Here is a 25799-nt window from a genome sequence, read left to right on the forward strand (position 1 = left end):
AAAACTAAGCGGCACTGAGATAAAGCTTTTAGGTACTGCAGCAAACAAGCAACAACAACAAGGCTGAGTGGGAGCGAAGACGCACAAAGAGAGGGCTACCGCGAACACACACACAAACTTTTTGCAAGCAAAGATAGCTGCTTAAAAGCAAAATGCAAAATAATTGCAAAAACAAAGTGCAGTGCACTGACGCCGAAACAATAAAAGTATTAAATAAATACCTGTTAAATGCACAACCAAAAAACTGAGCACAATAATAGTCTAATAGATAAAAATTCACAAAGTAAAACAGTAATGCACAAATTAAAAGCTGATTTAGAAGGCAAAAATAATAAAAAAAAAAAAATAAATGCAATATTGCCAATTTGATTGTTTTGTAACGCGCTTAAGCGGAGCACATAATTCTACTCCCACGAATATTTATAGTGTTTGCGAAAGCAAAGCAGATCATCGGCACACCTTATCTGTAAGGCCTTCATACATTTCAGCTATTGTCAAATTGGTTCATTCCGTCATGGGATCCATAATTTGTATTGAGCTGTGCCGCCATCTCCCGCACCATTAAAAACCAACAAACAAAAAAAAACCTGGTCAATAATTGCGCGTCATCATTACAATTGCTTAACTGGCGGGACAAGTTAGTCGTCGGGCTTTGAGAAACGCTTTCGTTTTCATTGCAGAGATACAGAAACAGAAACGGAGACGAAACATAAGCTGTAACCAATGAAAACTGTGGCAACAATTTTTCAATTGCGATCACTATACAACTTCTATTATTATCGTCCGTTGATGGATGATGATTATCTATTGGTAAGTTTTGTAAATTTCGGGCATCTTCGTCTGTCGATGTGCGCCACTTGACTTGTGTGAACGGCCCAGACAGCCCATACAGCCCAGCTTAGACGGCCCAGACGAACAGCTCAGGGTCATTTGGATGAAATGGTTTTGTGGCTTCTGCCATTATGGATGAGTTTAACGTCTATATCCATCTATATCTATGGCCTGGTGGCTGCTGGCCGTAATGGGCTAAAAATTGTTTTTGTTAAATCTTTGGCAAGGTTGCTTCGTATTAAAGCGCTTTCGTTTTCACTTCTAATTAATCAATGAAGCCGACTAGGGCTGGCTTTAATTTGCAATCGTGAGTCTTTAATTGTTAACTGAGCACCAACAAATGTTCAACATTTTTATTTGGCAGTTTTAGTTAAAAATTTACACTTTAAAGCGAACCGTTAAGATATGCTGAGACGGTAGCCAGTTTTTCAGTTGGTCGCAGCTCATAAAGTTTTACTAATTCGACCTCTCGTCGTTTACAAATCATTAAATTTCACAAAAAAGTGATCAAATAAAACTGCATTTTGGGTATTTGTTTTAATAATTCCAATTTGAAAGGTGTTAACTTTTTTGTTGAAACTAATAAAGGCCGAAACTTAATCAATTTCAATGCCAGTTTTGATGCATTTTACATTAAGGTCGCGTTGCCTCATGAAATTCATGGAATTTCAAATGCTGTTGCTTTTTTGCAAAACACACAGAAATAAAACTGAAAATGTGGAATTCAAAGAAGAGCCACATGTCGCTTGGGATAAAAAACAAATAAGAAAAAAAAGAAAAACACACACAACCAACTTCCCAAATTGTGCGACTAACAACATAATTTATTTCCTTCCTAGTTGTTGTCGCTTTAAGCCGTTAAAGACTGTTAGCGACGAGCCATGCAAAGAGCAGCAAACCGTTGCACCTTACACCATTTCACACGTAATGGCCACAGTGCTTCCCACAGTGACGAGTCGATGCCGCTAACGGTGGCAGCCGCTCCAGTGCCGACTCCAATTACCATCGTTGGAACACTTTGAACTCTCCTCTGTGCTAACCATTTTGTTGCAACGGCACCCGCAGCGGCCCTTCCACGTATAGCGTACTCGTAACATATTAATTAACATCCACAATTCGCATTTGAATAGTTTAATTAGAGTAATTAATCACTGCAACTAGCCTCTCAGCGGGCCACGCCAATACAACTGTCCACCTGCGAAGAAAATGAAAGTGACCACAAGCCAGTCACATGGCATGTCAATGGAAGAGAGTTGGAGCACAGACCTTAAATTAGATCTAATAGAATTAAAACCAAATTAGGAAAATCACCAACAATTTCGACTTGCGCTTGACATCGTTATGAGCAGCCAACCGAAGAAACGAAAGAAATGTTATTGCGTGTCCATCAACAAGCAAATCAAGAGAAACAACAGTTCACAACATTTTATAGGAAGTCCATTTTGTTTCATTTCGGTTTCTTCGAACATGCCATTTGTGCATTAAGTGCCAACAAGAGTGCCAACTGTGACAGTTTTAAGGTAGTGAGTCAAAGCCACTGCCAGTAAAGTACTCCCATTCCATTTCATAAATCGACCCCCTCTCTATAACACAAGTGAGGAAGCTTGGCCAGCTCACGACTTTGAATTTCCGTCAACTATGAAAAACGTCAGGTTTTCGAATGTGCAGACTATTTATCCTATAACTGATGCAATCATTTTTACGAATATTGTTTAACTGCAACATTAACACATTTCAAAGTACAGTGAAGCATAAAGCTATAAACTTATGCAAAACATATATATTGTTAAATTTTGAGAAAAAATCTTCGAAGTTTATTTTAAAAGAATAAACCCCCATTTCAAAAATGACACAATCTTGTGTGCCAATTATTTGTGTCTTATGTAAACAAACGATATGGTAGATGAATATTAATATGAATAATAAATAATTACCAACACATGTGTTTACAGAATATTACCAAGCTTAATGCGATTCCAAAGCAAACATGCCATTTTTTTTGCAGACGCTAGGCATACTTAGAGTCGGTAAGCCAATTATCTGCGTGTCGGACCGAAGCTTTGGCAATAAGTAAGGATTACCTTATAGATGATACCAAATGTTTTTCAAGAGCTTACAATTCTGGCGAAATATCAATAATAAATTTCTTTACTATTTATTTCGTCGATATTGATTCAAAGATTAGCTTACCCTCTGCTGCTAGTAAATAATTAAATCTGTTGCTACAGCTTCGACATTTAAGATAACCAAATTATTTATTTTTTATAGCCTGCATTTAGGCGCGCATTTAAAATATCAGCAGAAAAAAAAGGGGACCGTATAAATGTTGTATTGTTTTCCCGCACTAAGTTTGTATGCATACTGCCAGACTGATGAAAACAAGAGTGCTGCCAGATGCGGCTTGCAGCAGCTGCCAGCTGACCAACTCAGGTACTTTTCAAACAAGTGGCAATGGTCAGTGTGCTAATGTGTGTGAGGGGGTGTTTAACTTACAGAAGGTGCACTGTGGTTCAAGTTTCCTCCGAATGAAAAAGGCGAAAACAATTTGGCAAAAACGCGCATTATTTTGGCAACAACTGCCCAGCGGATAAACAAATAATTGCGCATATGTGATAGCAACAATGCGATCAAGAGTGCAATCGCCTGACGAAGAAAAAAAATAACGAACCATACAGCTGAAGCAACAGTTAAGATATACGTGTGTGTGTGTTTGTGTATGCAATGGGCGGTGCGGGGCTGATCCGTCAACAGCCCCACAGATTGTAGAATAAACTTTTACGTTTAGTCTAGTTTAAGCCATATCAGAAAGCGGCAGCTTCGTGCGTCACTGTCGCAAAGTCTGAGGGCACGTTTCTGACTGAAAAGAAACTGGAAATTATTCACTGACAAGCATATTTGATGCTTGCTTATACTATGCCGAGAGCTCCGTGACAAATCTAACTATAGAAACCGAACGTCTTAAGTCACAGCCACGGCCACGTTGTAACTGAATCGTTGAACGTTGTCGCCAAACAGCGAGCTACCTCTTGCAACAATCGCACTCAGACAACCACAATGCTGCCTCGGTTTCGTTCCTTTTACGGCAAAATAATCGTATTTGTGCTGGTGGCCCTCTGCTTCATTTTATACAGCAAGGTAGTCAACCAAGTGGACGTGGATCTAGTCAGTGGCAGACCAGTCGCCGCCGCCTTTAGACACCGCCCACAAGTTCCTGTCCCTCACCAGGAAGCGGACATCGATAACGAAATTCTGCCAATACCACCCGCCACAAAATCACCATACGATCTGAGCATTGAGCTCGATCTAAAGAAACAGCAGCCTGGTCTCGGAGACAATGGTGTGGCTGTAACGTTGACAGGCACCGCCAAGGCGCGGGGCGATAAAATCTACAAGAAAATCGCCCTCAATGAGGAGCTGAGCGAACAATTGTCCTATAATCGCACAGTTGGCGACCATCGGAATCCCTTGTGCCTGAAACAGAAATTCGACTCTAACACGTTGCCCAGTGCCAGTGTTGTGATAATTTTTTACAATGAACCCTACTCCGTGCTAGTGCGGACAGTGCACAGCACCCTGAACACCTGCAATGGAGGAGTGCTCCAGGAAATCATTCTAGTGGACGATGGCAGCACGAATCCCGAACTTGGCGGCAAGCTCGACTACTATATCAGGACTCGCCTGCCCAAGGGCAAGGTAACGGTGCTGCGACTGAAGAACCGGTAAGTGAAACGGGACTACTGTCGACTTTTACTTCCAATGAAAGGAACATACAAATACAAGTATGTATATATTTGTAGCTTCGGGGAGATTGTTTTAGTTGAGCCAATCGAATGCACATAAAGTTTGTGAAATTAACACTCGCTTGCCTTCATTTGAATAACTCGTTTTTGGCTTAGATGATGATGGCTCGACTCGGCGTGAGCGTCTTCTTTACAGCATAAAATAAGAACTGAAAAACGTTTTTAATTCCAAAAGAAACCGAAAAACCTGAAAACCTGTTGGTCAAGTCGTCTTATTTTTGTTCAATTTCTTTATGCAGCGTTCGCTCGGCGCGTTTTGTTGGCTTACAAACTTTTCGAAGGTTGGCGCTGACCCAATAATTTTTTTTATTTATATTTTTTTGTTTTCTACATTCTGTTTAGTGTTCACAAAACAAATATAATTTGAATGTGAACTTTTGCGATTGGTTTGGTAAAGAAAGCGCTAATATTTTTGTTCGCATTACCTTCTTTACAGATTGGGTCTAATACGTGCTCGTCTGGCCGGCGCACGCATCGCCACCGGCGATGTCCTCATCTTTCTCGATGCCCACTGCGAAGGTAATATCGGTTGGTGTGAGCCTCTCCTCCATCGCATCAAAGAGTCCCGAACGAGCGTCCTGGTGCCCATTATCGATGTAATCGATGCCAGCGACTTTCAGTACAGCACCAATGGCTACAAATCCTTCCAAGTGGGCGGCTTTCAGTGGTCCGGACACTTCGATTGGGTGAACGTACCTGAGCGCGAGAAGCAGCGACAAAAGCGGGAATGTAAGGAAGAGCGTGAGATATGTCCCGCCTACAGTCCCACAATGGCTGGAGGCCTGTTTGCCATCGATCGCCGCTATTTCTGGGAAGTCGGCAGCTACGACGAACAGGTAGGCAGAAAAATTAAGACAGTAAATAAAACCAATACTGAAACCAATTCAAACTTTAGATGGACGGATGGGGCGGCGAAAATTTGGAAATGTCCTTTAGGATTTGGCAATGTGGCGGCACAATTGAAACCATACCTTGCTCGAGAGTCGGCCATGTCTTTCGCGATTTCCACCCATACAAGTAAATAGGAGTCTTATTGATGTATTTATTTCTGTCCACACTTAAACGTATTTATGTTTCCCCAAAGATTCCCCAACGATCGGGATACCCACGGAATAAATACAGCACGGATGGCCCTGGTCTGGATGGACGAGTACATAAATATATTCTTCCTGAATCGTCCCGATTTGAAGTTTCATGCGGACATTGGTGACGTAACGCACCGAGTAATGCTGCGAAAGAAACTACGCTGCAAAAGCTTTTCCTGGTACCTGGAGAACATCTATCCGGAAAAGTTTGTGCCAACAAAAAATGTGATTGCCTGGGGAAAAATTAAAGCCGCACACGGGGTATTGTGCTTTGACGATCTACTGCAGAACAACGAGAAGCCCTACAATCTGGGGCTGTATGCTTGTGGCAAGTCGCTGCAAAAGTCTCAACTCTTCTCCCTTACCAAGAACTACGTCCTTCGCAACGAGCTCAGCTGTGCGACTGTCCAGCACAGCGACTCTCCACCCTTCAGGGTGGTAATGGTACCCTGTTTGGAGAACGAAGAGTACAACGAGCAGTGGCGGTACAGCGACCAGCAGCTCATACATACAAGAACCGGGATGTGTATTGACATACGAGGACAAAAGGGCATGGACGACGTCCAAGTGGCGCCTTGTGACAGTAACAGTGAGACGCAGCGTTGGTTGATCGAGCACGATTGAAAAAGGAGAGAGCTGCCTAGAGACGTGACGGACCAAGGGAACTGAGAGAATCTGACTATGCGAATCGAAACGCAGTGCAACGCTTTTAATTTCAATCTCGAATTAGCGCAACAAATTGTAAATACATATAAACGATTTTAGATTTATATATTTTCGATATATATATATATATGTATGTATATATGGATATATATGCCCGTGCATATTTTGTAAGTTGTAGTTAGTGAAAATGAAGCAAAACTATACGAAATCAAGTCATTTAGAAAGTGAAAACATTACCTACATATGTTTAAAGACTATAATACGGAATCTCCATAAGACATACGTAAATGGAAGAAGGAACTTGGATCAATTGATATTGCTGTATGTGTACGTTCTGAGTGTAAACTAAACTATAAATATCGCTATTATTATTATTATTTTTGCTATGTGATCATAAAATGATAAACATTTGTAACAATTTCTGCATTCCAATGCGTTGTTACAGCCAACTTTTGTCTAAAATAAAATAAATATATACATATGTATATGTACTATTCTCTACATTTATTCTACTAAGCCCCCCATAAACTGATGTGTCTGAAGTTATCGAAATGTTTTAAAAAAATTATTGTATGCATTTACTAATATTTTGCCATTTGTTTATACATAAATAAATTTCTCCATAAAGTGGAATTTTTGACTTATCGTATGATGAAGAAGAAAAAAACAGCATTTTGTTTTGGTATTTTTATAATTATTCTTTTACTTATTTCTTTGTTGTTGTTGTTGTTGAATACATAATATATATTTAAATATCGTGCCTAAAGAGACATCAAATAAACGTAACTTAAGCAGAGCACAAGCTACACCCATTTGATGGTACTCTGCTAAGCGTGTGTTTGTTTGACTCTAAAAGCAGCAGCTGCTTTAAAATACTAAGTTGGAGTTCAAGTTTTAGTTTCAAATGTCAAGAGTTTTGGGTCTAAACGGTTAAGCTGCTTGCAAATGTGTATTTATGCTATGACTAAAAATACAATTGAAGAAACAGATATTCATGACCTTTACAACAGAGCGAAACTATACATATGTATGTATGTGTAAGTGTGTGTGTGTGTGTGTTGGTTGGTGTGTGTATCTGTGTTTACAATAAAAGCAGATTTCCGCTATGTTTTCAGCTACCATTTTAGTTTTACTTTATAAATATGTTTGCATATCTTTTCGTTGCATTAGCGCAATGGATGGATAGGGGTAGGGTATAGGGATAATTATTGACAGAACAATAATTTGTTCGTTAAATGTGCTGAAAGCTTTAAAGTGCACAAATATATACGAATAAGTAATTCGATTTAAAGCCTACTAATTTCTCATTAATAATTTCTCAAATGCTTAGCACACATGTTAGTATGTATGTATATATGTATGTATTTGTAGCATCTGGGTGTTGTGTATGCATGTGTGTGTGTATCTGTGTGTGTGTAAATATATACAATTCATAACTGCATACATATTTATATTCATTCATTTGGGACTAGTAAATAATTTCTTCTTTTTTATATACTATATGTATATAATATATGCATATTAGTCGGAGCAATAGCTCCCTTACATATTTTTTGTATTTCCATAGTTTTTTAAATAATTTTATGTGTATGGCCTGTTTTTAGTGTAAAGGCTAACTCTTTTTGCTTAAATGTCGTGCGTTAATTAATTTTGCTTAAGCTTCTCGTAATTGTCGATTATGTTGTTGATTTTGAAATAAAAAATTTACAGTTTGGCTATTTGTTGAATCATTTGAAATCTGTTCAAAACTATCGGAAGAGTCAACTATTTAATCTACAACATTTACCGCTTTGAATATGCAATAATTAGAGTGGCATTTATTTTACAAATATATGTACTATGTAAGTATGTATGTGTAAATGTCAATATCGAGGTACCCTTCTATTTCAGTGCACTGCCGTCTACAAACCTAATATTTTCATGCTTGTTCAGATCAGATCATCATCTATATCCTAGTTCTACGAACAATATTCAATGGTGCATGCACTCTGGCGTTAATCAAGCGCTCTTCACATTTAATTATAATGATTATTTGTTCATTTAGCTTGCAAAGGTTTAAAGCCTACTACATGGGTTGTGTGTGCTTTAGATTTGTGTGATTTTATTTGTTTTCAAGCTCTAGTATTTGAATTCATCCTTGTTGTTATTAAGTATTGTATTAAATGCATTATATTTCCATGTTTTTTTTTTTGTTGTTTTTGCTTTGTTTAGTTAATTCAAATGCAGGGCGACAATTAATTAATAAATGAACTGAATCGACTTGTGAAACTTAAATTCGCACGCCAATATTTCTCCAAGCAGTGTCTACAATTTTCTCTCACCTACATACACAATAAATGACACAGTAATGCTAAATTAGTTGGTTTTTTCTCCCCTTTTTTCGCTTTCCTTCCACTTAAGGTTTGGTAAATATATAAGTATATGTATGTATATATATATAATGTAGTTGTATATATTGTAGTTCTTTTCTTGCTTTGAATTTGGACGTTTTTTCAAGTATTTCTGGTAGTTGTTTTAATGGGCGTACTCACTTTTCATAATGCTGAACATATTTTTGAGTGTATATGTAAGTAGAAAACACAGTTCGAAAATATATTCGAAAATATATATATGTATGTATATATACTGGTTAGTGTTCATCAAAGTTTGTTTGTTATATGGTTTCAGTTATGGTGCTGCCTGTTTTGTTTTTGAATCTTTTGTGTTTGGTTTCTTAAGTGTAAATCGCTTGCTTTTATTGTTTTCAAATTGCAATTTATCTCAGACTCCATTTTGAGTGTCTCTGATGTTGGTTGGTTGGATGGATGGATGTTTACGTACAAATCATTACCTTCAGCTTCATTTTGCTGTATTCTCGAGTTTTCGAATGGTTCCAATGCGTTGAAAGCCGCCATCACCATGAAATGGTTTACAATACAATATTACTCTTAGATGTTGTTTGCTGGCCTGGCTTTCTGCGGATCTACAATATTTTTCACATTTTTTTAACACTCACATACATTTTACTATATATGCCATGTATGTATGTACATTCATTCATATATATTTATGTATGTATGTTGTATTTCGGCTTAAACATAAAACTATATATTCAACGCGTTTATTGCTTCGTTTTCCACGTATGTAATTCTGGGACTCACACGACCACTCTTAAGTTTTCTTCTCTTTTTGTTTTTTTTTCAGTTAATTCGCACAACCTTAAACATTGATTTATACAACAGAACTATAAAGCCGGGCGGCAAAAACACACACATTTTTGAGTACATACTAATCATTTCTAATATCTATATATGTATATATATTGCACATAATGTATGTAAGTGTAAATGCTTACTAAAATGATAAAATGGTATGTAAATAAATGAAAATATGCACGTGTGTGTGTGTGTATATGTAGCAAAATCAATCAATTTTATTTAAATACACGGATAAATTATAAATACATCACATCAAATAATACAATTTACACATATGTTTACATTCTACATTCATGTGATTCCGCTCATTAATGAATTCCATTCCCCCATACTCTCCCACGGGAATTTCATAAGCACGGAATGTGACATTAAATGCGTAAATAAAAAAATTATGTCCAATTAAAACATCGTAGCTGTGTATAACTAACTAATTTCTGTTTGTGTTCATACATAAATGCTCTAAATTGAAAGTAAACGCTCAAAAAAGAATTCTATTTATAACTAAAGTAGAAAAAATATTGCAAATATAGTAAATATATAATATATGTATATACAAAAGTTTCTTATATAGTCGATAACAATTAAAATAAGCTCATATTTAACCAAGTCACATTGACGAAAGGAAGATTCGTACATACAGAAATAAACGTTACGTAAATTAAACATCATAATTAATTTGACAGTACGAAAGAGAACAAGAATTTAAACTCATTGGCAAACAATAAACATTCATAGGAGATATAAAGTGTAAGATATAGGAGTGTGCAGGTAGTGTTCGTTATATTGCACATACTAATAAGCATTAGTATTTAGTACACCTTACGCAAACATTTAGCTTAGTTTTTAAGTGGGCATCTAGAATTGCTGTAGACACCGCCTTAAGCTAGAAGCATGCAGTGTATTGGGCGCGAGTGCCAACTATCTGGCAATTGAGTGGCGGCATAGATTAAGATTAAGTAAGCTATTATGTAGTTAGTTAGTTAGTTAGCTATCATGTATGTAGTTATTATTGCAGTTATTTATGCTCGTTGTTCGTTGCTTGATGCTTGATTATTGAATTCATCTAGAATGCGGTCGAGCGTCGATTGGCGGCATAGCACTGCTTCTTGCTATGTCTACGCATCGTGGGCGCATTCTGGCTGCTACTGCAACTATGTGGTGTGGTACTAGTATTGGTATTCGCATCGGCAGCGCTGCTGGTTGCACGCAATCTATGACAGGTCTGCGGTGTTAGCGCTCTAGCTCCAGCTCGTGGAGTGATCGCCACATTGTTGGCAGAGCTGCACGTTGCGGTGGCCAGCGTCGATTGCCTGCAATTAGCCCAACGCTGCAACTGATGCGAACACTTCGGATACAATCATTTGCGCGCCGACACATTCAGCGCTTCAGTGCGGCTTTTAGATCGTGGCATCGAGGCGTTACTCTCTGCAAATGCAATTCGAAAAAAATTAATAATATATTTCCATTACAGGGTGCCATAGCGGATGCACACCTTTACTGATCGTCTTTTCAGCAGCTTTGTAGGCCCGCATTGCCTTGCCTCGCTTGTCAAGTAACAGCTTGTCAGCTCTCACAAATATACCATGCTTGGGTTTGCATTGGAAATACTGAATGCCCTGGACGGTGCCATCATTCTTTCCAGTCGGTGTGTCCAACTCCACGCCAATCCAAGCGCCGGGCTGAAAGTGTGTTGTGCCTATAAAGCTTATAACGCCACTGGTATTGTAGGGCCGTATTAACACCGATTCGCCCACAACAATCCAGTCGGGCAGCGTCAGCTCCGTCACTGTGCCGTCGTCTGCAATATAAATTGTGAGTGAGTCTTGGTTTGAATTTATTTTCTTTAATGCACACAATCATACCTTCCAGTTCCATGCTGTTTGTCATTTTCGTGTCTATGTATGATGTTGAGGATGCCAGACCCTCCATTTTGGCCAGAGAGGCGCGTTGTTGATTTATTCGTGTGCTGCTGTTGTTGTTGTTCACATGTTGAGGCGGCGTCTTTTTTCGATGCACAACGACACCGACTGGTAGTTCCTCTCGGACAATGCCGTCACCTTCAAGCTGCTCTGTCGCTTTTTCTGTTGCTTCGTTGGCGGTATCTGCCAATTTATTACCATTCTGATTGTCATTAAATGATTCTTGCGCCGTCTTATCGTTGCTGCTATTGCTGTTATTATTGTTGTTAATGGTATTATTTTGTTGTTGCTCGTTGTTGTCTTTCGCCATTGCGTACTGTTCCTCCTCATCGCTTTGTGCAGTTTCTTCTGCCAGTGGATGCGTGTGTGCCCTTTGCAGCCTCTTCGTCTCTGCTCCAAGATTGGCTTGCTGCTGTGGCTGTGCTTCAGGAGTCTCGTGCGCTTTGCAGCTGGCTTTTGGCATGTCCTTAAGGAAGGGATTGACACGGGTCTGGCGATTGGGTGGCGAATTGGAGTTAATGCGATCAAAATCTGTACACAAAACAATAATTTGTTAATAAATTTGTGTGCACATACAAGTCTATTTTCTACTCGCCTGGTGTCTCATCAATGCTCATGGAACGTAGCGAAGTTATATCCTCATTGCTCAGATTATTGCACGACACGGCCTATAATTATTTTAGAGGTCAGTTGGAAAACAAGTGGATTGAATAACAGTGGCATTTACCTGCGAGCCATAGCCGCTGCTAGTTGAAGAACTCATGCTGGGCGTGGCCAGTCCTGTCAAATGCTTCATGTTGGCATTGGCACTAGACGTGTAGCTTAAATAGCTGTGGCCCGAATTGCTGCTGACGTCCATGAACGAGTCCATGGTTTTGGAGGCAGTTAAACGGGATCGTGTGGCAAAGTTATTGCGTTGATTGCGCTCCTGTTCGTATTCGGCAGCGTACTCCGAATCGCTGTAACTATCCTCGGGCTCCTCATCAAGTGATCGGTGTCCACCAAGCGGCTCCTCATGCAAGGTTGTCATACGCATGCCCAGCAATTTGCTTGTGGCCGGCGAAGCTAGATAAATAGACATGTAAGCAATTAGCGAGATCTAGAACGTCACACTATTTTCTGCGAAGTCTTATGGCCTAGAGATTAAAATAGACAAACCACATACGTTTCGTTGGCGGAATTCTCAATGTGTTCAAGTTCAAATTGAGATTCAAAAATGTTGGGCGCGCTGCATTCCACAAAGAAGACGTGATTATGATATGTTTAGTTACAATGCGTTTTACAATATTCAGATGAGCATTAGCATCTCAAATCGGGTGGGTAATACAATCCAAAAATTGAAAGAAAAAAAAAAATGAAAAGAAAAACTAAACCAAATGCGACTAACTCGCATATCGGTTAACACACAGAACAACCATAGACTAAGACTAGCTAGAATGCGCTTGTCGTGCTGTGCGTGGCTGTGAGTAATGAGCTGTGGGTGTTGGGGGAGGTGCCTCGGATTGGATGACAATTCAAAAAACAACATTATTTATTGACATTAGCATAAAAGAGATAAAATACACTATACAGAGCTCATTTTAATGACTGTTTAATGAGAGTGTCTGGGAGAGACGCATGAGTTGAACCGATCGAATCTGATAGTCTAATGTGATGATACTGATGATGATACTGATGATGAATGGATGTATGCATCGAGAGGTATCAATCAAATTACCAGTAACAGATCTAACACAATGTACAGTTAAATCACAACTACAGATAATACTTTTAAAATATATTACTAAGGACAACACCGTCACTCAAAAGCCCATCTTCCTCTCATCGAGGCGAGTGTGGGCTTAGATACAATAACAATTATAAAGTATATCGGGCAATATGATTGTGGGTGTGAATGTGTGGGAACTTAAACTCAACTAATTTTATAATAATTGGTAATAATTCAACAATCAATTTCAATAAACCAACAAAGAAATGCCAATGGAATTGGCAATCGTTTGCTTTTACCTGACAATATAGAGCCTGTTGGCGTTTTAAATATCGTTTTATTTTTTTCAAATTTAAATACACAGAGAAAACGTACAACATGTTAACAAACATGTGGAACAACATTGAAGTTATTTAAGTTAAAACCAGATAAATAAGAAAACAAACCAAAAGGTGTGTTTATGTTTAAGTGGTTTGGGGAGGGGGTCTCATGTTTCCTTTTTTATGTGGTGGTATGTGGCGAGACTGGAGTGTCCTTTTATATGTTCTTATGAGATCATGATACGAGTGACATTGATGTGCACTAACTCGATTCAAGATTTCAAATCCGAATTCGTTTTCGAGTGGGTGTCGTGTTTGATTAAAGCAAAGCAGAAAGAAGTTCATCGAACAAATTGTGGTTATAGTTGGTAGTTAAATCGGCATTTCCAAACCAATCAACCAAGAATTTGAATTATTTTTTCATTGTTATTGCTAATGCTTTGATATAACAAGCTTAAGCAGACTTAATAGAAACTACGTAATATAAAAAATGTGTATAAAAAGATTTTAGAATTTAAAAAGGATTTATCTTTTGGTTTCCCTTTGCACAATATTACAGAAATTATTCTCCTACTACTTAATAAATACTACAAAATGTTTAATATATTTTACGAAAATCTATGCTAACGGTATTTGTGATATATTGATTTGATCGATGCACTATAATATTTGAACTTTGTCTAAAGATAAATCCCTTGCTCTATTGATTTTTGCCTTTAATAGAGTTGCTGCATTCAAGCATAAAAAATTTAGTATAGTATCGTTTAACAAAAAACGTGTTTTAATTATTATTTAATGATTTGGGTAATTGCTCAAAAGAAAGTGTGTGTTCAAAAGTAAACAGTGGACAGTGAAACTAAATGCCCCAATTTTAAGATAATACCCACCAATGCCAAATGGTTTCCCCGGTGATTCGTCGCTGCTTCCCTTGCCGCCAAAACTGTGCCGATTACGAATAGCGCCGCCACTATGAGCTATGAATACAACAAAAGTTAAAGAAGCCATGGAAGTGTATTTACCATTAAAAATTCTCACCTGGCTGAAATTTGTTGCCCAAGGCTGTGTTATTGAGATCCGCAAACGACTCGGAACGTCCGACATTGAGGAGTGACTCCATCGAAGCATCGAATCGCATGATCTGCATAAGTTTATTTATGAGTTTCTTACACCATAAATTTCATATGCGCAATATGAGTTAGAAAGAATTATAAAAAAAATATTGTGGTGGAAAAATGAAAAAAAAATCATAATGAAATGAAAGAGAAATGATAAAATAAATAATGTGAAATATATATTTAACTAAGCGACATCGAACTTGAAAGCGCATCAAAAGAAGAACAAATAAGTAAGATTTAAAATACTCGGCTACAAAGCAAATTTTACAAAAATGTACAAAAAATTTACAGTGCTCAGCAGAGCCGCGGTCTTTTAAAAAGAATTTACTTACACTCCCGGTATTGGTGGTTTCTTTGACCGCCTATGTGCGTATCGAAAAGCAATTTAAACAAATACACAGCACAGACACAGAGAGACAGATACCAATACAGATGTGGTTGAATAATTAGTTTGCAGTTGATGGTGCACGCCAAATTTCGAATTTTGAATTATATTTGAGAATTTGTTGTTGTTAATGAATTGGTTAGCGGTGATGGTTTTGTGAATTTGAATTGAGTTGTGTACAATTTTGACAACAATAATTTTGGTTAAGTTAGTTGGTGAAAGCGCATAGAATATGTGAAAAGAGAAAGAATTGCGGTTTAGTAAAAGTTAATTGTTAATCGTAAATAAATTGCTGCTAGAGTGACAAATAGAATGTGAGGTGAAAGCTGGATGACTATAATATACAACAGCAGCTGCATAAAGACGTTGGTAGTTATGCGATGAATCCAGCCAAACGGCATTACCTGCGAAAAGTTCGGCACACTGACTGTTTTGCGCATTGACAGCGGCTGTCCATGGGCCGTCTCCAGCTCCTTAACGGCCACATTCTGACGCAAACGATCCAGAGTCAATATACTCTCCACCGCCGACACACCACGTGTGTATTTTTCTATAACGAAATTGAACATTTAATGCATCTATCTTTATATATATAGTTGTAATGGTTTCTTACCTATGTAGGTTTCGCCATCACTGGCCGAGCAATCATCGCCGCTGGCCGCCAACTGTGCCAGCGATTCGCGATCTTCGAGTTCCTCGGAAGCTTTTGGAATGTTGGACACCAGTTCGTATGTCACGCCGCTCTGCCAAATGGCATTCTCACCGCGCACCAGGCGGAATTTCTTCAGACGATCAGTTAACGTTTGGCCCTTTTTGATGTTAATGCTCAGCCGTTTGCGCAACACCAAATCCATGGGCGCCGGATGGGAGAGACGCACTGTGGTGCGCAATATCAGATAGATGCGCTCATTGGCTTCGGTCACTCGATTCAGACACTGGCTGTCGTGCATGGACGAGTCCCAGCTGGCCACACAGCACACATCCTTGTCTACATGCTGCAGAATTTGGAGTGTGTGGAATTTATGGCCGTGTTCTTTAGACAGAATGGAATTAATGCCCGCAATCGACAGTTCATCGTTCGTATTTTGGGCCGACAGATCATCGCCATTTAGGTTGAGAAAGAGCACAGGAACATGCGGTTCCATGCCTGCTGGTGGCTCCCAGGATGCCGGAGCACCAGGTATGCCCGAGCCTGGCGCAGGAACCAGCACTGCATTGCGTTCCTCTGTCAATGAGACCCACTGATGCACAAGACTGAGCTCGCGTTCACGTTCCTGTTCACTTTTTTCCTCCTTCTTGATAAGCTTTTGTATTTGCTGGTCAAGATATTGACGCCGTCGCCCCAAAGCCTCGCTCCACTTTTCACGCAGTACGGTCAGGTCCTCCTCTTGATAGGAGTCGAGCGGTCGCTGCAGGCGTGAGCGCATAATAACACTGCCTATAGACACGTTGACTATGGACTGGCAGATGATTGGCAATGTACCGGAATTTTGTACCGGTTTTACACGCACATTGACGCGTCTCTGCTGGCCCTGACGCAATTGATAGATGCCTCCAGTGAGGACCTCATTGCGGTTGGTTACCTCGACGGGCGAGTACTCGCCATTGTCGTTGAGTTCGTGTATCTCCACCCAAAGTTCGATTTTGCGCGACAATTCGGCCCAGCGATCGACCAGCGAACGCGCTTTGGCCTGCTGTTGCTCCACTTCCCAGCCTTTGGATTTGGAGAAGCCAGCACTACGATGTCCCCACACCTCAATGGACAGTGCACCTTCAATGCAATGCTCCAGAAACTCTTCGTTGATGGCGACGGTAAAGTCCTGAGTGTGCTCGAACTTGAACACCATGTTCTGGTCATGGGCCATGGCCTCGGCATTCCTGACGGGCACCACAATTTCCTGATGACCCCAGAAGGTGTACTGACAGAAGACGAAGTTTGACAGCGACAGTGGCAGACCAGAGGCACACTTGATGGTGACGCGACAGGTGATTTGATTAGCCATGGGATCGACTGGATCGTCATATTCATCGCGCGAATCGGCCGAAGACTCCGATACGGATTCGCACATACGATCTTGAGGCATTTGGCCAGCAATGCGCTGAACTTCAACCTGCAGACGGCCCGCTACTTCGCCCTGCTGACTGATGATGGGCGTATGGTAATCTAATTTGACATCGTGGAATAGAACCTCCAGGAAAATGTTGGCCACACCAATGAGATTGTGATTCTCCTGCGACTCATAGAAGGGATCTTGTGGCTTGGCATTCTCATCGTCCTGCAAAATAGTTAAAAGGTTAATTAGTCATAAATTCCATTGTAACGTTGATTTTGATTAGGAATAACCAAGAGTGTGCTTGCATGTTCTATGGGGTTTGTTAATTACCTTATCGTCGTCTTCGTCGTCTGAGAATTGCTCTACAAGGGGCTGTAGCATGGGTTAATTGAATGCGTGTATGAATTATATACGTAAAGATTATGGTTAGTACGATTCCGATTAAAACAGACAATGAGACATAAGTAATTAAGTGCCGATATAACAATGAGGAAAAAACATACCAGGCCATTGATCACACGCTCCTTATGCTCCTGATACATCTCTCGCATATCGATAAGCTTATTCTCCAACTTCTCCATCGTCCATATCTGACTGCCCGAGTTCAGGCGCTTCACAAGTATGGCCGGCTCGCTGACAAAGGCACCACGTCGTCGATTGGGACTCAAGTTGGCCGGCGGTATTTGGAGCGTCACAGAAAACTTTGTCTTCTTCTCCATTTCTTCAGCCAGAAAATTTGCCTCTTGTACCAGCGAATTGGCCCGCATTATATCTGTCTTCAATTGACCCAAGGAGCGTTTGAACATTTCGTCACGTTCCTGCAGAAAAAAAGGTTAATGGTTAATAAAACTAAGTAATGTAATGGAACTCAGCAACTGATCGTCGGTTAAGTTTACTGACCTGAGCCCATTTTTCTACACGCATCTGCGAGGTGGGCGTATTGGGCGTTACCTTGCCCATGCGTAGTGGATCGTAGGGAGCATATGGCGCGTAGGGAGTACTGGGCGAAAGGATGTTGCGCAGTTGCTGGAACTGTCGTTCGTACTCTTGACGTTGCTTCTCCAGCGCGACCTGTTTGTCCTCCTCGTGCTGACGCTCCAGCCGAGCTATGGCTGTCTGTATGGGATCGTTACTGAGTTCGTTCTGCATAATTTCATCGCGCGCAAAATTGTAGTCGATGAGCTGTGCTGGCGTTTGTGGCTCTGAAGCGCACATATTCGTATTGTTGCTCTTTGGTGAGTTGACGCGGAAAAAGTGATGGTTACCCCACAGTATGCGATCGCCATTCTGTAGCGGCGTCTTTTCTACCGCTGCCGAGCCGTTGACAAAACATCTAGCACCCTGCACTGGCTCCATATAGAGTCCACTATCCTCGATGGTGATAATGCAATGTTCCGGCTGTATGCCCAGGCCGGAAAGTTGAATGTCTGGCTGCTGTCCTGAAATGCTGCGGCCGCCAATCAAGGTGCGTTCCTTTAGATAGTAAACTAACAGTTCGTTGAGGGACGGATCTGCATTTAAATTGACTAAATAGTATTTGTTCTTCTCCACTTTAATGCCGCTCGCTTGCACACTGATGCCCATTTTCTCGAGTGCCTGTTGTCGTTCGTTTTGTATGCGTTCGGTCTTCACCAATTTCTCCTCCCATGTCTGTGAAATTTGCTTCATCAGATTCTCACTTTCTGCCAGTTTGTCCTGCACATCACCAACTGGCGATCCAGTAGCATGTTTCAACATATTGCGCAGAGTTTCCACCTCATGACGCAGTTCACGTATAATTCGAGCATTCGGATCTTCATTGATAACGGCATGATTAACAATGCGCTTGGCTCGATCCGCGTATCGCAGTGTAGACAAAGTTTCTTCGTAGTTATCGGCCGACGGCGAGATGGTGGCCACCATCACTGTCTTCGAATTTCCTCCAAGATTGTCTTTCAATAGCCAAGTCAATACGGAGTCTCGATATGGCACAAACTTGTCGTTACCACCTTTCTTGCCGTTCGTTTGATCGGCCAATTTGGATATAACCAAACCTAGCGTGGTCAAAGATCTGAAAGAGTAAATGGAATATTAAGTAATAGTTAGAAAAATTCATCGGTAAATTCTGCAATATTCATTAAGAATGAGCAGCATTCTTATGCACTCACTTGTTGATATTGGAGCCCTCTTTAAGGCGATCGCCAACGGCACCGGTTTTTACAGCGCGCTCGGAACCAGCCAAGTCGACCAACGACATGCGCGATACCTTCTCACCACTCACTCCAGTAGCTTGATCTGTGAGTATTTGGGTGAGTACTACGGAGAAAACGGCATGCGATCGTGACGACTCGGCATTCATGTTAGTGGCAGCGACTGTGCGCGATTTGTTGCCTTCGGTCATCAGGTTGTCAATGTCCTTGTATGATGCAACGGCCAGTTGGGACAGACCATCCACATAGGGACCCATGACGTTGTGTTCGCGCACCTTTAGCGATTGCTTGTTGGGCTTTGGATCGAGCAGATCGTGCACTTTCTCATTGTAGATTTCCATATATGACACCTCCACCTTGTACATGAGATCGGGTGTGGACTTGTTTGCAATCGCTGAGAATAGCTTATCACAGAGGCGTGGTATTATGCCTTTGCTCTCTTGTGAGCCCATCATCGTGTAGGATTTGCCAGAACCTGCAAAATTATTGCCATGCAGTTAAGTCTAGTTGATTTGGGGCTGTCTGTTGTTGTTACTTACCTGTCTGGCCATAGGCAAATATGCACGCATTGTAGCCTTGGAATGCATTGTCTAGAATATCACGTCCCACGCAATCGAAAACCGTCTCTTGAGACGCAAAGTTGTCGTCTTCTGGACTTAACGAGTAGAAGCAGTGATCGAATGCAAATGTCTTTGGTTGTTTTCTACAAAAGGAAGAGCGCGATAATGAATTTCTATAGCTGGCAAAACCATTATTGGACGTTACCTTTCGATTTTGTCCAATGTCGGTGGATTTTGCAGTATCGTCTGCTGTTTTTCCATTTCCACTATGCATTTTGTACCCAATTCGATTTCTGCAAAAGCGAAAGTAATGTTAATAAAAAATTGCAAAACCCTAACAATCAATTGTCTAGGCCTAGTTGAATAATAGTACTCGTGTAACCTTTCAAATTTGTGCTACAGCTACGCTTGGCCAATTTTCAATGTAACGAATGCGTTAACAAAAGCTACCTACTACACATACATACATTTGTATCTATATGTATATCTGTGTTGGTATGTACATTGGTATTTCTTGTTTTCAACAAATAAAAATAAAGCACATTGTGTGTATGTATGTATGTTTGTGTGTAATGTCAGTAAACCAATGCGATGATATGGCTTATTAAACTGCGAACGCGATAACAAATGCAGCACATATTCCACATATACATTATTATAAACATAAATACATACATACATATTTACGTGCTTGTGTTGATAAATGTATTAATATATGTATGTACATCAGCCAAACAAGCAGAAGCGGATTTTTTCGTTTATACCAAAAGCCACAAGTACACACACTACCAGTCGAAAAAGAACTGACCAATCAAAAAATGTAGCGTTTTTCCACTTTAGTGTTAATTAGCCTTTTTACAAAATGAACCAAATTAGACACATTTACGTTTCTAAACATAAAAATACAGAGGTTCTCCTCTTTTTCCTTGATTAAGTTGGACCTAATTTCCCCTTATTCTAGATATAAGACGGGCCTTAAGCGAATTTCCAATTAGCTGTCTCAAGGCATTTAAAGATTTGTAAGCGGCTGAAATCTGTCATCAAATGTTAAATTTACCAATCGACTAGAATGGGCCGGGAAATACTGAACGCAAAAAAAATTAACCACGAATAGATGTAGTCTACTGAGTTGTGGACTACGGCTACGGCTACCCATAGTATGTTACCATAATGTAAATAAATTATTATCCTGTTATAGGTTCCTGGATCCATATCAAGGAATCCGCAGAAAAGACAACATAAAGGAGATCTTTTTTTATATTTATCACCATTTAAATATTCATCAACTATCGTCTACCTTTCGGACTTAAAGCTGTAATTTCACAATTTGTGAAGAAAATCCAGCAACTGTTTATATTACATTTTAGAAACCGTTCCTAATATTGAAAAGTGGCAGAAAGAGCTTGAGAAAATAGCTCGCAAATAGTAAGTGCTAAGTATAGATATATTCCAAAAAGTTGACTATAAAATTGGCCGATGATACAAAATGGAGTTTTACCAAATTTAACCCTGAGCTAAACTCTAAATAAAATAAAAATTGTTTTTCGAAGAACTCCACAAGCACTGCAAAATTGGGAAATGTGCCAGCTATAGAAAGAGCTTTCAAAGCAATATTTCAATTCCACCTAAGCAACAAAGCAAATAATTCATTTTGGAAGCAATTCAGCCACGCAAAAAGGTGAAATATGTATAAAGGACACAGGGCGTAACAGCCAGCCGAGTTCAATGGAACATATATATAAGTACATATATTATGAATATGTATGTATGTATATGTACATAGAAAAACATATGTATAGTAGTAAATAACTCCAATGCGGAGTACATACATGAAGTAAAACTCGGAGTGAAATATTTGACCCTTTCTTATGCACTTGTATGTCCTTCGTGTATGCCATACCATATTTACGCCTGCAAAATGTCAGAGGACAAACAAAATAAGCAGAACAGCCTGCAAAAGAAAGCCGGAGCAGGCCCAAGCACGGATACATGGGCTGTGCCTCACTTCCGTTGCGCCTCATATTGCAAAGCGGCTGAGCTTGCCACGAAATGTAACATGACAGGGCTAAGACACAGACACCGAAACAAACCACAAAGGACTCAACTCAACCTCAACTACAACCAAAGTCTTCCTTTCGCATATCGGTCATGCTGTTGAATGTAACGATGGAGCGCTATGAATTATTTGATGACCTAACGGCCACTAACTCATTCGCAGGTAAATATAGTTTGTTTGTACGTATTACAGCCGTACGAATGTGTGTCTGTGTCGTGCTGGTCAGTTGGCCATTGAGTTATGTAGCTTAAGGCTCTGAGCGAGTCTGGGGTCATTTGTCAAGCCAACAAGCAGTGCGCACCATTTTGAGGTTTCTTCTTTGTTAATAACCTCAGGCATACGCGAGCTTGTGGCCAAAAATTGCCCATAACCTTAAAAGTGTGCGATGTGGTTTCGCTTCGCAGTCGCATAACGTCACTACAACAATAACAATAGCAACAAAAATACAGTTTTCGTTGAATCTAAAAACGGTCAGACCATAGAAATTAACATACACACACACAATAATACAAACGAGGAAAACAGGTTAAGCTTTTCGGCAACAGCAGCAGCTGACTTCATTTCGAGTCGGTTGTCTGTTTGTCAGTCGGTCGGTTGGTCAGTCTGTATGTTTGCTTGTTTGTTTGTTTGTTTTTATATGGCGCAAATGTAGTTTTGATTTTACGCTTTGCTGCTCTACTTGAGCAAACGGCACACGAAAAAGGTCGCTTCAAGCTTTCACACGATATGCAGACAAGCGGTCGAGACATGGTCAGAGATGAGAAGTGAATTTGTCATTGTTCTACCTACTTATGATGCATCAGATCGATATAGGAAATTGCACACCCACAACTCATTGACTAACTTCAGACAAACATTGAGTAATTGTATTCGTAATACACAGTTCAAACCCTTATCAGCCCATTGATAATGCAGACTTATCGCAGACAAATGTAATTTGGTGGACAACAATTTCAGCGGAATGCCAAAACGTAAGCAGTCAAGTTTGCCAAAATTGGAAAGACAAAAATGTTAGCAAAAAAAAAAAAGAAAAACGATCCACATGATGAACATACGCTGCACCAATCGAAACGCTATAAAAGGCAAAAACACAGCTACAAAAATTCATATATATAGGCAAGAAGTATCCACTTGACGTTGAGGGGTTAATGCTGCTTTGCCACAATTGGCGCATGAGTCATGACTGCGGATGAGTGGCAGCCAGATCGGAATTGTCTGATTGAAGAAATGGAATGAATGAGTAAGCATGTGGCAGAATGGATCAGCCTGCGTTAATTTTGCATTTCAGTTTTGTACTTGCAACACACAAAAAATAGAAAACATTACTCAACCGAACTTGCGACTTCACGCGAATCAAATTTAAGAAACACGGCACAAAGCAATAGAAATAAATTTAGCTGGAAATTGTTTGTTGCAACCAGTCAGTCATTTTACAAGGCTGGCAGTAAAAAAAAGAAGGTAACATGCAATGAAATTGTAAATAGCGCGACCTTTCCAGTACTAGTTATGAAAAATGAAACGCAAGGAAGGCGCTTGCATGGGAAGCCAGGCTCTTGCTCACTTATGTATGTATGTACGTTATATACAAAAAAATTCTTTTAGCCGACTGCCTGCATTATTCATTTCTCTCATTTAGGCGAAGGCAACGTCAACGCTAACGGCCTTATCCAACCACAAGCACGAGCCCAATAAAAAGCTGAATACAATCTATGGCCTGCATTCAGGCTTTTTGTTTTGTGCTGCCGTCATATTGATGCGGCTGCGCTTCTTTCAACAGCTTTAAAAGTTTTGAAAACTAAGCGTGCATAAAAAGCAAAACACAAACCAAAAATTTTCCCCATCCTTTTCAAAGCCTATTTAAAACATATTTTACGTAAATGTGTATGTACATCGTTGCGTGCGTCAGCGATATCGACACTTAGAAACTTGTGCAGGAACAGTTAATTGATAAAAGCTGTTGTTGTTGCGAAACCCACAGTAAAAATTCAACAACAATTCCGTGATAACATGAGGGCAAATATAGCATATATTCACATAACATTGTACCGACAATACTATACACACTGATGTGAAAAGTGTAGTGGGAGTAATAAAAAATAGCGATGTACATATGTATGTATGTAAATAGACTGAATGTTGAACATGCAAAACGGCTGGACGGACAAGTAACTCCGACAAAGCTAGACTAACGAATATATACATAAGTACAACATATAAACATACAATATATATATATGTATTATGTGCGTTGATGTGAAAAAAGAACATTGATTAGAACTGGTACTCACCACGTCGATTAAAGGGTCGCACCCTCACAGCAACTTTGATCTTATCACTTGACATCGCGAAGGCCGTGCGTAGAAGAGCGTCAAAGCGATGTTCTATTTATGTATACGAGTATGTTTATGTGTTTTGTTTGTATGTGTGTTTTGTTTGCGCGCGGTTTTCAATGAATTCCTCTAGCGTGGGTGGGCGAGCGAGAGAGCGAGTTAGCAAGCGTCTGATTCATTCACTCGGACAGGCTAGGCCAGGACAGGCAAGTCACGTCGCGTCCCTGTCGCGTCGCTCGCAGAAAAATATAGACCGACAGGATTGATGGGACAGCAGCTAGTTCGGAGTATTTGCTTTTGTTGTTGTTAGTGTTTTTTATGTGTGTATTTTTACTGCGCCTGGGGTCGCGCGTGGAATTGGAGTTGTGCGCTAGCAATGGGCACGCAAGCCTCAGGACAGGTGAAATGTAAACGCAATAGTTTGGGTGACTCAGTGGCCGAATTGAGTGGGGCTTTTGCTTTTAATTAGCGCCCCGCAGACGACACAGGCACGCACGTCTAATAAGACGTCATGCGGGCTGGCTTTGGGAATATTTTCATTTCGTTCGCGAGCAACCGTTCTTTTGTTATTGTTTCGCTGTTTTGAGAGATTGAGAGTGGGGGGAATACTTTATTTACAATGACAGGCACACCATACGCGTTGATTTGGACAGGTTCAAATATTAGCTTAAAATTAGTTAATTACATTCACTTGTGTACAAATGCGGGGTTGTTGTGGTACGTAATTCACGATTTTAACAAGAAGCAAACAAACTGGCAAATATTATGTATACATAATATTAATTCACACATGCACTCTGGCGTACATACATACACACACACATCCCCGTTCACTGCTTTGTGCGCTTTGTCGCGTTTGATTTTGATTGTGAAAAACACTGCGCTGGCATTTTTAGTAGCTACGAAGGTGAATCTGAATAGCGGGGCGAAAATTGCACACTTCGCGCGCTCCACTTTTCAGTAAGTGTAGCTTGCCACCCCACGTTTATTTGTATTTGTTTTAAGCACCTTTAAATTGCTTCAAAAGTAGCAGCAATGTTGGACTGGCGCTACACGGACGCCCGCGCCGACAAGGCTTTACTTTCACGCAGCGTATGACTGACGACGACTGACTAACTTCTTGGAGAATCGATTTTTATGGCTCTTTTTCTTGAAAGGAATTATGTTGCGCAGATTTTTATTTTAACGTTGTACTTTTACTATTTTTTATTTATGCACCTAATAATTTTTATATTCCGCGATATTTTTACTCGAATTTTGCTATTCTATTTTGCGTATTCATTTTTTGTGTCTAGAAATTTTATTGCTAATCGCGCAGGTAGACGTTTCAAGCAAGTGTTGCCCCACAATGAAAAATTACCAGTGTAACCCTAAGATTGCGCAGTAATGGGTAGTGGTGCTGCCACCTTTTTAGAAAGCTTGGCGCGAAATTTGTTTTTAGTGTTGCTAAAATGCTAAATATTTATTTAAGTGGATGTTTACACCTAAACTTACGATTGATTTTCTTAATCTATTTTAAAACTTATGAAAAGTAGCTTTAAATTTAACATTTATAAAATCGACAAGATATAGTTCAGTTTGCCT

The 25799-nt window shown here is 40.0% G+C and overlaps 2 protein-coding genes across 6 annotated transcripts; one reads left to right on the forward strand and one right to left on the reverse strand.

Moving 5' to 3' along the window:
* Positions 1-3331: 3331 nt before the first annotated feature.
* On the forward strand, positions 3332-6867 carry LOC115624073 (polypeptide N-acetylgalactosaminyltransferase 1). Its single transcript, XM_030518665.1, has 4 exons — positions 3332-4550; positions 5068-5467; positions 5527-5648; positions 5716-6867. Exons 1-4 carry the CDS (start codon positions 3886-3888, stop codon positions 6338-6340), a joined length of 1812 nt encoding a protein of 603 aa, XP_030374525.1. The 5' UTR covers positions 3332-3885; the 3' UTR covers positions 6341-6867.
* A 2893-nt stretch (positions 6868-9760) lies between these two features.
* On the reverse strand, positions 9761-25502 carry LOC115634744 (kinesin-like protein KIF13A). 5 transcript variants are annotated; one of them, XM_030532631.1, is made up of 18 exons: positions 24174-25502; positions 20035-20122; positions 19809-19972; positions 19228-19744; positions 17981-19130; positions 17584-17898; positions 17411-17452; positions 15640-17302; positions 15431-15576; positions 14974-15003; positions 14562-14664; positions 14414-14500; positions 12664-12726; positions 12226-12563; positions 12094-12166; positions 11442-12029; positions 11072-11377; positions 9761-11004 (listed from the first exon to the last, which is right to left on the reverse strand). In XM_030532631.1, exons 1-18 carry the CDS (start codon positions 24226-24228, stop codon positions 10937-10939), a joined length of 5796 nt encoding a protein of 1931 aa, XP_030388491.1. In that variant the 5' UTR covers positions 24229-25502; the 3' UTR covers positions 9761-10936. The 5 variants fall into 5 exon arrangements, with proteins under 5 accessions (XP_030388491.1, XP_030388492.1, XP_030388493.1 ...); XM_030532632.1 differs by lacking the exon at positions 17411-17452; XM_030532633.1 differs by lacking the exon at positions 12664-12726.
* Between the last annotated feature and the right edge of the window lie 297 nt (positions 25503-25799).

The sequence above is a fragment of the Scaptodrosophila lebanonensis genome, unplaced genomic scaffold (assembly GCF_003285725.1).
Source record: "Scaptodrosophila lebanonensis strain 11010-0011.00,11010-0021.00 unplaced genomic scaffold, SlebRS2 tig00000001-arrow-pilon, whole genome shotgun sequence".
NCBI classification, from domain to species: domain Eukaryota; kingdom Metazoa; phylum Arthropoda; class Insecta; order Diptera; family Drosophilidae; genus Scaptodrosophila; species Scaptodrosophila lebanonensis.

What these genes read in the sequence shown, in the direction of transcription:
- LOC115624073 (XM_030518665.1), top strand. Translation starts at nt 3,886, where the DNA reads ATGCTGCCTCGGTTTCGTTCCTTTTACGGCAAAATAATCGTATTTGTG. An exon ending in GTGCTGCGACTGAAGAACCG is followed by an intron (nt 4,551 to 5,067) that starts GTAAGTGAAACG and finishes CCTTCTTTACAG; the next exon opens with ATTGGGTCTAATACGTGCTC. An exon ending in TCGGCAGCTACGACGAACAG is followed by an intron (nt 5,468 to 5,526) that starts GTAGGCAGAAAA and finishes TTCAAACTTTAG; the next exon opens with ATGGACGGATGGGGCGGCGA.
- LOC115634744 (XM_030532631.1), bottom strand. Translation starts at nt 24,228, where the DNA reads ATGTCAAGTGATAAGATCAAAGTTGCTGTGAGGGTGCGACCCTTTAAT. An exon ending in ACGACGAAGACGACGATAAG is followed by an intron (nt 17,303 to 17,410) that starts GTAATTAACAAA and finishes ACTATTTTGCAG; the next exon opens with GACGATGAGAATGCCAAGCC. An exon ending in TGATGGCGAAACCTACATAG is followed by an intron (nt 15,577 to 15,639) that starts GTAAGAAACCAT and finishes ATTTCGTTATAG; the next exon opens with AAAAATACACACGTGGTGTG.